Genomic DNA, 12,127 nt, shown 5'->3' with positions numbered 1-12,127 from the left:
CAGCTGTGCCCAACTTTAGCCCAGCTGTGTTCAGCTCCCGCAGCCATGCTTGCATTGCCCAATGGTCCCCTCGCGGTTCTAGCTTTTGGGGGCCCCAAGCGAGATTTGGTTGAGGGCCCCCCATCTCGCAGCAAAACAATTTAGTCCTTTTTTTTGCAGTTCTACACATTTTGTCATGAGAAAACGTTGCAGTTATATTACAAATGTAATTGCAATTCCACTAATTTTGCCATGGGGCAGTTTTTTTTTCTCAGTTTTACAGCAAATCAATGGCAATTCAATTTGCCATTGATTAGAGATAATTTTTGTTGCACTTTTAAAGATACACATTTTGCCATGACTTATGCCATGTTAATGATATTGGAGTGAGAATGACAAACACAATCAATGCACACACACACATACTTCATTTTCTATCCTCGTGGGGACCTCAAATGTTTTTCCATTCAAAATCCAATTTACCCTAAACCTAACCCTTACTCTAAACCAAATCCTTACACCTAACCCTAACCCTTACTCTAAACCAAATCCTTACACCTAACCCTAACCCTAACACTTACTCTAAACCAAATCCTTACACCTAACCCTAACCCTTACTCTAAACCAAATCCTTACACCTAACCCTAACCCTAACCCTTACTCTAAACCAAATCCTTATACCTAACCCTAACCCTAACCCTTACTCTAAACCAAATCCTTACACCTAACCCTAACCCTTACTCTAAACCAAATCCTTACACCTAACCCTAAACCTAACCCTTACTCTAAACCAAATCCTTACACCTAACCCTAAACCTAACCCTTACTCTAAACCAAATCCTTACACCTAACCCTAAACCTAACCCTTACTCTAAACCAAATCCTTACACCTAACCCTAACCATAACCCTTACTCTAAACCAAATCCTTACACCTAACCCTAACCCTAACCCTTACTCTAAACCAAATCCTTATACCTAACCCTAACCCTTACTCTAAACCAAATCCTTACACCTAACCCTAAACCTAACCCTTACTCTAAACCAAATCCTTACACCTAACCCTAACCCTAACCCTTACTCTAAACCAAATCCTTATACCTAACCCTAACCCTTACTCTAAACCAAATCCTTACACCTAACCCTAACCCTTACTCTAAACCAAATCCTTACACCTAACCCTAACCCTAACCCTTACTCTAAACCAAATCCTTACACCTAACCCTAAACCTAACCCTTACTCTAAACCAAATCCTTACACCTAACCCTAACCCTTACTCTAAACCAAATCCTTACACCTAACCCTAACCCTAACCCTTACTCTAAACCAAATCCTTACACCTAACCCTAACCCTTACTCTAAACCAAATCCTTACACCTAACCCTAACCCTAACCCTTACTCTAAACCAAATCCTTACACCTAACCCTAACCCTTACTCTAAACCAAATCCTTACACCTAACCCTAAACCTAACCCTTACTCTAAACCAAATCCTTACACCTAACCCTAACCCTTACTCTAAACCAAATCCTTACACCTAACCCTAACCCTTACTCTAAACCAAATCCTTACACCTAACCCTAACCCTAACCCTTACTCTAAACCAAATCCTTACACCTAACCCTAAACCTAACCCTGATTCCAACCCTAAGGTTGCTATCTACAACCTAAATAGGAGAACCCTTTGAAGAACCATTTTTGCTTCCAGGTTGAACCCTTTTGGGGTTCGAAAAGGGTTCTGCTATGGGGACAGCCAAATAACACTTTTTACTAAGTGTAACTTAAAATATAATTGTACTTTTTTAACTATCTTTGTAGGGACTTTTGGGGATTTCAGGTCTCTACGAGGATAGAAGAACAATTCCACACACACACACACACACACACACACACACACACACACACACACACACACGCGCACGCGCACACACACGCACACACACACACACGCACACACAGGAAAGGGACTGATTAAGGGTACGAGTAACTCTCATTACATTACATCATACTACGCATACTACACAGATAATCATCTCCTACATAGACACATTTCAATCTGAGAATAGCTGACTCTAATGAGAGTAATAGGACTATTTAGAGAAAAGGAGAAGCAGAGAGGCCTGTTAGAGAGGCCTGGAACCGGATGTGGGTTGAGAGTCAGGAAGTGAGGAGGACGGCCTTCATACACTAGCCGATTTCCCTGAGTACAGTCACACGTTCAGAAATACCATTAGCAGTCAACACTCAGGGGGAGAAGTGTGTCAAATTCAGTCCCTTAAAGGCCCAGTGCAGTCAAAAATGTAATATACCTGTGTTTTATACTTCCACACTATGAGGTTGGAATAATATTGTAGAATTGTGAAAATGATGATAATGCCCTTTTAGTGTAATAGCTATTTAAAAGGCTGCCTGAAATGTCAGTCTGTTTTGGTGGGTTGGCGTTTTGGCCTGCCTGGTCACCAGGCAGTAAATTAGTTAATAGACCAATGAGAAATAGAGTTCCCAACCTCTCTGCCTTTAACACCTATTTTTCAGTGTTTCCCTCACAACTCAGACCACTCCCAGACAGTCCTTGCAAATTCAAGCAAGAATTTTGCTTGAGAAATTGCTCTTTGCTAAGAAGCTATTTGTGTCTTTTTGACCATTTTAATTGAAAACAATTTCAGTAAAAACATGATTTTTGCTTGATCCAGCAATGTGATGCGGAGGCTCCGTATGGAGGGTGTGACGTAATTGCGGAGCCTCCGGAGGCTTGCAGAGGCCAAATCAAGTTCTGTACCGCATCGTCATGCACCTCCCAAATTGTGTAACACTGCAGAAGGCTCTGCACATTGACATGATTGGTTGATAGTAGGGGGGGGGGGGTACATCCAGTAAAAACATAAACTCAGGTCCTTCACAACTTCCTTCACAACAGCTCTGCTCCGTGAAGCAAGAAGCATGAATACCCTGACTTCTGTGGAGGCTGCATCGCTGTAAATGCTGTGTGGCCACTTCAGTCGCCAGATTTCTACTTTAATTGTTACCCAGAAATGATTTGATAAAAACAGCTGCATTGAACGTTTTCGCATAATAAACACTGAACAAACAGTCTCTATCTTGGTTTACATCATATCGCTCAACATCAGTGGACAGTCACCATGTGGATCTCTGTGTGTCTGATCAGCTCTTTCCTTCATATCACTGCAGGTGAGTCCTACAATATCCTAGCCTGTAGATAATGTCATATGTATAGCAAAGATAACCTCCTACCTACCCTGCATAAGTAAACGTGTCAGATAAATGTATTGAAACAACATCATGTGTTGAAAATAGAAAGTTAGCAGAATATCTAGCAGCTTAAAAATACATACTGTACGCTTCAGTAAACAGTAAACACAGAAAATGTTGCTGGTTGATTTTTTTTTCAATACAGATTTAAATGTGTTTCTTGGTTGTATGGTTTAATAACAATGTTTTATAGCATCGATTTAGAACTATTAAAATGCTGATGAAATCTCAGATCTGTCGATGTTCCAAAGTCAACATAAGTGGATTGCTGTTTAAAGTACGAGCAAAATTAAAAAGGACACAAAATAATCTGTTGGTAAAGTTACATAGAGATCTCATATTTGATGGTGTTTTGTTAATGGAGCTCTGTAATCCTGCAATGACATTAAAACACTATGGTTTATGTTGCTTTGTGTTTCAACAGGCTGCACTATATTAGTCATTAACTATGGTAAGATCACTGTCTACTCAGGCCAGTCTGTTCTCCTGCCCTGCTCCTGTAGTAAAACCCAGGCTAAACCTCCCAGCTTCACATGGACTAAACTCAGAGGTCAACATTCACCTGTGATAATATCACCCCGGAGTGATCTGTACAGAGGCAGAGTGGAGAGGTTTAATAGCACCTCTCCTGGGAACCTCTCTGTCCTCCTCTCACACGTCACCGAGGACGATCAGGGGTGGTACAGGTGCCAAATCAGCCGTGAAAAATACAGCGACGTCGAACTCACTGTTGAAGGTAAGAGATGCAGCTAATATCAAGCTTACATCGCTGTGTATATAGAAAGTCAAACAGGAAACACACTTGAATAAAGCTATCTATACAAAATTAATGATATGGCCCATCTTAAAATATGTCAGCCATTTCAAGGTATAAGACAGGGAGCAGTAGTATTTTTTGTAATGTTTGTTATGTATTGTTGGTAATGTTTGTTGTAATTGATTGTTAATAAGTGTTTATGGTAGTAATTGTAGAGATCTATGATTTTCTGTAATCAGAAAAAGAAGTATCCAATAACACATTGCTTTGTGTTTCAACAGGCTGCACTCTGTCAGAACCTCGATCAAGGGTGGTCAATGGATCCCCAGGCCAGTCTGTTCTCCTGCCCTGCTCCTGTAGTAAAACCCAGGCTAAACCTCCCAGCTTCACATGGACTAAACTCAGAGGTCAACATTCACCTGAGATAATATCACCCCGGAGTGATCTGTACAGAGGCAGAGTGGAGAGGTTTAATAGCACCTCTCCTGGGAACCTCTCTGTCCTCCTCTCACACGTCACCGAGGACGATCAGGGGTGGTACAGGTGCCAAATCAGCCTTGAAAAATACAGAGACGTCGAACTCACTGTTGAAGGTAAGAGATGCAGCTAATATCAAGCTTACATTGCTGTGTATATAGAAAGTAAAACAGGAAACTTAAAATGCAAAAATTGATACAAAATGAATGATATGGTTAGGTGTGTATGGTAGTAGTTGTAGAGATCTACCATTTTCTGTAATTAGAAAAATATGTGTAGATTATGTAACAGCATACTGTAAATATTGTAACAGCATATTGTAAATATTGTAACATCATACTGTAGATATTGTAACAGCATACTGTAGATATTGTAACAGCATACTGTAAATATTGTAACATCATACTGTAGATATTGTAACAGCATACTGTAAATATTGTAACAGCATACTGTGATATTGTAACAGCATACTGTAGATATTGTAATAGCATACTGTAAATATTGTAACAGCATACGGTAGATATTGTAACAGCATACTGTAGATATTGTAACAGCATACTGTAAATATTGTAACAGCATACTGTAGATATTGTAACAGCATACTGTAAATATTGTAACAGCATACGGTAGATATTGTAACAGCATACTGTAGATATTGTAACATCATACTGTAAATATTGTAACAGCATATAGTAGATATTGTAACAGCATACTGTAGATATTGTAACAGCATACTGTAGATATTGTAACAGCATACTGTAAATATTGTAACATCATACTGTAAATATTGTAACAGCATATAGTAGATATTGTAACAGCATACTGTAAATATTGTAACAGCATATAGTAGATATTGTAACAGCATACTGTAGATATTGTAACAGCATACTGTAAATATTGTAACATCATACTGTAGATATTGTAACAGCATACTGTAGATATTGTAACATCATACTGTAGATATTGTAACAGCATACTGTAAATATTGTAACATCATACTGTAGATATTGTAACAGCATACTGTAGATATTGTAACATCATACTGTAAATATTGTAACAGCATATAGTAGATATTGTAACAGCAAAAAAAATTAAAATAAATCCTCTAGATATTGTAACAACATACTGTAAAACGAGGGCCCTACCAGGCCAACAGCACTGCAGTATGTAGATTACCCAACCTGACAGACTAAGTTGAGTGAAATTGATAACACACTTCACCAAATGTTCTACTCATTAGACTTAGGTACATAATATAGTTTTGTAATGTGCCTTTGCTCTGGCTAATGTTCCTCTTGTCTGTTAGGGAAATACCATCCCCTCACAACCACTACCACCAAACATCCACCATTAACTCAACCAAATGGACTAGACATTACAACATTCCTAATACCAACAACGTCACCTAAAGGTCAGTGAATGTTTGTCATGAAATTCTTCTCCATAAAAATAATATTAAAATGAAATCATTTAAAGGTATGTTTCTGTTTATATAACCCATATTCCCATCAAAGGGCCAGTACATTTACAGAACTTTGAACAAAAATCAGTAGTCAAGCTGACCCCATAACCTCTTGTATTGGACTGTAATGGAAGAGTTCTCTTTTGCAAACAGCCAAACTATCTGTTACACTGTAGATTGACAGAACACTGTCATGTCCTTTAGGGGCAGACACAGTGGGGACTTCAGAAGAAGATCCATCTGCTTCCCTTCAACAATACAATACAATCCAATACACCTTGTTGGCTGTTCTACCAGTCATACTGATCATCACTGGAGTGGCTTGGTACATATACAAGAGAAACAAAGGTACAGTATGTATTCCATAATTGCAACCACTCAGAAAAGCAATGACTTCAGTATTAAACTCTGTTTTTAATCCCCAGAAAAGAAAAACGCAGGAGAGAAAAGTAGTGGGAGCAAAACAGAAGGAGAGAAAAAGGTAAATGAATCATTTCGAAGCTCTATCACATTGAGAGTGATGGGAAAGGAAGATAGATAGAACAATCAATCAATCAATCAAATGTATTTATAAAGCCCTTCTTACATCAGCTGATGTCACAAAGTGCTGTACAGAAACCCAGCCTAAAACCACAAACAGCAAGCAATGCAGGTGTAGAAGCACGGTGGCTAGGAAAAACTCACTAGAAAGGCCAGAACCTAGGAAGAAACCTAGAGAGGAACCAGGCTATGAGGGGTGGCCAGTCCTCTTAAGGCTGTGCCAGGTGGAGATTATAACAGAACATGGCCAAGATGTTCAAATGTTCATAAATGACCAGCAGGGTCAAATAATAATACTCACAGTGGATGTTGAGGGTGCAACAGGTCAGCACCTCAGGAATAAATGTCAGTTCGCTTTTCATAGCGGACCATTCAGAGTATTTCTACCGCTCCTGCTGTCTCTAGAGAGTTGAAAACAGCAGGTCTGGGACAGGTAGCACGTCCGGTGAACAGGTCAGGGTTCCATAGCCGCAGGCAGAACAGTTGAAACTGGAGCAGCAGCACGGCCAGATAGACTGGGGACAGCAAGGAGTCATCACACCCCTGTAGTAGGGTTAGAGGCAGAGAATCCCAGTGGAAAGAGGGGAACCGGCCAGGCAGAGACAGCAAGGGCTGTTCGTTGCTCCAGAGCCTTTCCGTTCACCTTCCCACTCCTGGGCCAGACTACACTCAATCATATGACCCACTGAAGAGATGAGTCTTCAGTAAAGACTTAAAGGTTGAGACCGAGTTTGCGTCTCTCACATGGGTAGGCAGACCATTCCATAAAAATGGAGCTCTATAGGAGAAAGCCCTGCCTCCAGCTGTTTGCTTAGAAATTTTAGGAACAATTAGGAGGCCTGCGTCTTGTGACCGTAGCGTACGTGTAGGTATGTACGGCAGGACCAATTCAGAGAGGTAGGTAGGAGCTAGCCCATGTAATGCTTTGTAGGTTAGCAGTAAAACCTTGAAATCAGCCCTTGCCTTAACAGGAAGCCAGTGTAGAGAGGCTAGCACTAGAGTAATATGATCACATTTTTTGGTTCTAGTTAGTAGTCTAACCTAGAAGTGACAAAAGCATGGATTAATGTTTCTGCATCAAGTTTCTGATTTTTGCAATGTTACGTAGATCTGTCCTTGAAACAGTCTTGATATATTCGTCAAAAGAGAGATCAGGGACCAGAGTAACACCGAGGTCCTTCACAGTTTTAATTGAGACGACTGTACAACCATCAAGATTAATGGTCAGATTCATCAGAAGATCTCTTTGTTTCTTGGGACCTAGAAAAAGTATCTCTGTTTTGTCCGAGTTCAAAAGTACAAAATCTGCAGCTAACCACTTACTTATATCTGAAACACAGGCTTCCAGGGAGGGCAATTTTGGAGCTTCACCATGTTTCATTGAAATGTACAGCTGTGTGTCATCCACATAGCAGTGAAAGTTAACATTATATTTCTGAATGACATCACCAAGAGGTAAAATATATCGTGAAAACAATAGTGGTTTCTTACAGGGAACCTTTGAGGAACTCCGAAATTTACAGTTGATTTGTCAGAGGACAAACCATCCACAGAGACAAACTAATATCTTTCCGACAGATAAGCTCTAAACCAGGCCAGAACTTGTCCGTGTAGACCAATTTGGGTTTCCAATGTGGTGATCGATGGTATCAAAAGCAGCACTAAGGTCTAGGAGCACGAGGACAGATGCAGAGCCTCGGTCTGACGCCATTAAAAGGTCATTTACCACCTTCACAAGTTCAGTCTCAGTGCTATGATGGGGTCTAAAACCAGACTGAAGCGTTTCGTATACATTGTTTGTCTTCAGGAAGGCAGTAACAGCGCAACAGCCTTTTCAAAATCTTTTCAGAGGAATGGGAGATTCGATATAGACCGATAGTTTTTTATATTTTCTGGGTCAAGGTTCGGCTTTTTCAAGAGAGGCTTTATTACTGCCACTTTTCACATCCCACTTATCATTGTGGTATTATACGGTTAACAGGACAAGGTTACTGTAGGTGTGTCTTATTTTCTTTCTCCTGGGATGATTCCTCTGCAATGTGTTCCACGATTGCAGACAGAAACACTGGTTTAAGCGACAAGACAACAATACCGCTCAGTGCACCAGTAAGAGACAGTGTGTTTGTATGTGTCTTAAAGACTGTTACTGGATCAAGTCATGTCAAATTCAGTGGCCAAATTAAGGTCTCAAGAAAGATAACGTCTCGATCATTGTGCAATTCCTGTGCTGTGGAAGTCACTGTTTTGTCTAAAACAGGAGGCTGCTGAGAGGAAGACGGCTCATAATAACAGCTTGAATGAAGTGAATGGAATGGTATCAAACACATAGAAAACGGGTTCAATACCATTTCATTGATTCCATTCCAGCCATTACTATGAGCCCATCCTCCCCAATTAAGGTGCCACCAGCCGCCTGTGGTGTCTCATTGTATCTCTCCTCTCTAGGATGATCCCTCTGTAATGTATGATACGGTTCAAGAACCCAGAAACAACAACCAAGAGGAGACAACAACACCCCTCAGTGCTCCAGTAAGAGAAGTACTGTGTGTGTGTGTGTGTGTGTGTGTGTGTGTGTGTGTGTGTGTGTGTGTGTGTGTGTGTGTGTGTGTGTGTGTGTGTGTGTGTGTGTGTGTGTGTGTGTGTGTGTGTGTGTGTGTGTGTGTGTGTGTGTGTGTGTGTGTGTGTGAGAGAGTGAGCGTGAGAGAGAGAGAGTGTGTGTTTGTTAGTATAAACATTATCTATAGTGTAAATGAGTGTAAATCTGTGCATCCCTAGATGTCAGCAGCAGTGCCTGTGTCTCTTACTGTCCCTCTCTACAGGAGGATCCCTCAGTGACATACTCCACCATCGTCTACATGAAAGGAAAAAGGAACGCAGCAGTGAGTCTGGAGAGCGGTGGAAATACAGAGTATGCCACTATCAAGACAGGCACGTTCTCCTAGAGCCACTGTACTGTATGGCCTACTGTCATCTCACAGCCTTTTCCTGCAGAGTGATCTCATATTGGGCCCAGTATCAAGAGGTTTGATCTGGCACACATGACTACAAATATATTTCACTCTCTACTAAGACATGTTAAGTGGTTATCACAGGAAATCAGATGTTAACCTACAACCAAAATAATAAAGTCCCAGAGATATAGGCAAGATGATTGGTGAAGCAATAAGATACCATTTTTGTGTAGCTGAGACAACCAAAGCACCTTATATGGCTTAAAGTTCAGCTAGTTCTCTTTTTATATCGTTGTTGTGCATTTATTTTTAAATATGTGAACTTTTTGAAATAGAGACGGATGCTTTCAGACATGTTTGAGAAAAAGGAAAATGTGGTTTGATGTGTCAAAGCAAAAAAACACATTTCACAATCAGTTTTGCAAGAGGTTGCTTGGGTGGCTATCATCCATCTTAATTTTGTAAGGGGTGCGTGACTGGCTGCAGGGAAGTCAGGCGCAGGAGAGCAGAACTGGGTAAAACCCGAAGCAGTTTAATATGAAGAAAAAAAACAGAGGGTTGTATACACGACAAGTAATGAGGGAATGTAAACAGGTGTGTGGAAAAACAAGACAAAACAAATGGAAAATGAAAGGTGGATCGGCGATGGCTAGAAGACCGGTGACGTCGACCGCCGAACGCCGCCCGAACAAGGTGAGGAACCGACTTCGGCGGAAGTCGTGACAATGTATATACTGTACTTCTTATTTTTCTGCCAAGAAGCTGGTACACGCTGAGCATTTCATCATTCTCGAAGTTGACAAAAAAAATGTAAAGGATACACATGTTTTTAGTCAGAATTTGTCACAGAAAACAACCTCTACCTAATGTCAGAATTTTGTCACAGACAACAATCTTTGTGAAAACAACCTCAAACTTTTGTCAAATTCTGTTAGTTAGCTACAGTATTTCCTCTTTCGTGTAATGGACAAATCACACATTGTTGTCTTTCTGAACAGGGAAAGCAGTCTAACAATGTCATCAACTGAAGCATTCACTTTTGGAGTGCACAACTAACAAGGAATTACATGTTTTAGTGTGTTGTTTCCAGGTCTTCCAATCATGACTGTAAATACACTGAACAAAAATATATACGCAACATCTAAAGTGTTGATCCTACAGTATGTTTCATGAGCTGAAATAAAAGATCACAGAAATGTTCCATACGCACAAAAAGCTTATTTCTCTCCCAGGCCCACCCATGCCTGTACCCCTGCCCAGTCATGTGAAATCCATAGATTAGGGCCTAATTTATTTATTTAAATTGACTGATTTCCTTATATGAACTGTAACTCAGTAAAATCTTTGAAATTGTTGCATGTTGCATTTATATTTTTGCTCAGCATACATATGAGAACACAGAGATCCGGACCTCTGTAATTTTATCTAATTTGACAAATAAATGAATAACGCAAATGTATATTTTGTACACAATAAAGAGAATAAATGATGGGTCAACATCTACATATTGCTTCCAGTGTTGATCAAAACTCACTAGAGAAGTAGGCAAAACTAGAAACGCTGCTTGGCTGCTGACAGTGTGTTTGCAAGGTGCTGGACAAAAGGCCATTTTAAAACCCTTCTCCTGCCATGTCTACAGACATCCCCAAACAAACAAAAACGCAGTGGTGGAAAAACTACTCAATTGTCATACTTGAGTAAAAGTAAAGATGCCTTAATAGAAAATGAGTCAAGTAAAAGTGAAAGTCACCCAGTAAAATACTACTTGAGTAAAACTCAAAGTGTAAGGTTTTAAATATACTTAAGTGTTAAAAGTAAATGTAATTGCTAATATATACTTAGTAATCAAAGTAAAAGTATAAAGAACTTCAAATTCCTTATATTAAGCAAACCAGATGGCATAATTGTATTACCTTATGGATAGCCAGGGGCACACCCCAACACTCAGACATAATTTACAACAAAGCGTCTGTGTTTAGTGAGTCCACCAGATCAGATGCAGTAGAGATGACCAGGGATGTTCTCTTGATAAGTGCGTGAATTGGACCATTTTCATGTCCTGCTAAGCACTCAAAATGTAACAAGTACTTTTGGGTATCAGGATAGATGTATGGAGTAAAAAGTACAGTATTTTCTTTAGGAATGTAGTGAAGTAAAAGATGTCCAAAATATAAATAGTAAAGTAAAGTACATATACCCCAAAAACCGACTTAAGTAGTATTTTAAAGTATTTTTACTTAAGTACTTTACACCACTGTAAAAACGGCTCTCGGGGAATGAGTGCACAACTGGTAAATAGTCGCTTATAGATATGTCAGTCAGTCAGGTGGCTATCTCTATTACAGTAACGTTGGGCTCTGGTTATTACTTAGCCAACTAGAGGGATGAAGTAAGAAGCCAACATTGAAACAGAGCATTCCTCAGCAGGAGAAACTATTGGCTACTAAATTCTCACAATAACTTTGCATTACAGTGATTAGGACAGACAGTGATGTGGTACGATGAGCGGTGAGGCGGAGGCAGGCTGCAATGTATGCAGGAGGGAGCAGGAGACAGGGAGAGAGAGAGAGAAAGAGAGAGAGAGAGGAAGCAAACAGAGAGAGAGTTTAGTACAGTGGCCCCAAACTAAGCGTTGGGGCCCCACGTGGGATCCCCAGAGACAATCTGTAATAATCTTTAAAACAAGTTAGGA

At 40.1% G+C, this 12,127-nt stretch overlaps 1 protein-coding gene across 3 annotated transcripts; it reads left to right on the top strand.

Moving 5' to 3' along the window:
* Window positions 1-2,887: 2,887 nt before the first annotated feature.
* LOC109876308 (uncharacterized) lies at window positions 2,888-10,932 on the top strand. 3 transcript variants are annotated; one of them, XR_004208063.1, is made up of 9 exons: window positions 2,889-3,167; window positions 3,673-3,984; window positions 4,287-4,598; window positions 5,592-5,675; window positions 5,789-5,893; window positions 6,149-6,292; window positions 6,370-6,425; window positions 8,930-9,013; window positions 9,304-9,722. XR_004208063.1 is itself a non-coding variant. In XM_031817833.1 (8 exons), the coding sequence occupies exons 1-8, from the start codon at window positions 3,119-3,121 to the stop codon at window positions 9,424-9,426; spliced, it is 1,185 nt and encodes a 394-aa protein (XP_031673693.1). In that variant the 5' UTR covers window positions 2,888-3,118; the 3' UTR covers window positions 9,427-10,932. The 3 variants fall into 3 exon arrangements, 2 of the variants coding, with proteins under 2 accessions (XP_031673693.1, XP_031673694.1); XM_031817833.1 differs by lacking the exon at window positions 5,592-5,675 and having other exon boundaries at window positions 2,888-3,167; window positions 9,304-10,932; XM_031817834.1 differs by lacking the exon at window positions 5,592-5,675 and having other exon boundaries at window positions 2,895-3,167; window positions 3,673-3,720; window positions 4,335-4,598; window positions 9,304-10,932.
* Window positions 10,933-12,127: the final 1,195 nt, after the last annotated feature.

The sequence above is a fragment of the Oncorhynchus kisutch genome, unplaced genomic scaffold, assembly GCF_002021735.2.
Source record: "Oncorhynchus kisutch isolate 150728-3 unplaced genomic scaffold, Okis_V2 scaffold1163, whole genome shotgun sequence".
Classification (NCBI taxonomy): domain Eukaryota; kingdom Metazoa; phylum Chordata; class Actinopteri; order Salmoniformes; family Salmonidae; genus Oncorhynchus; species Oncorhynchus kisutch.
The sequence above is the reverse complement of the archived record's forward strand: the minus strand, read 5'-3'. Positions and strand labels throughout refer to the sequence as shown.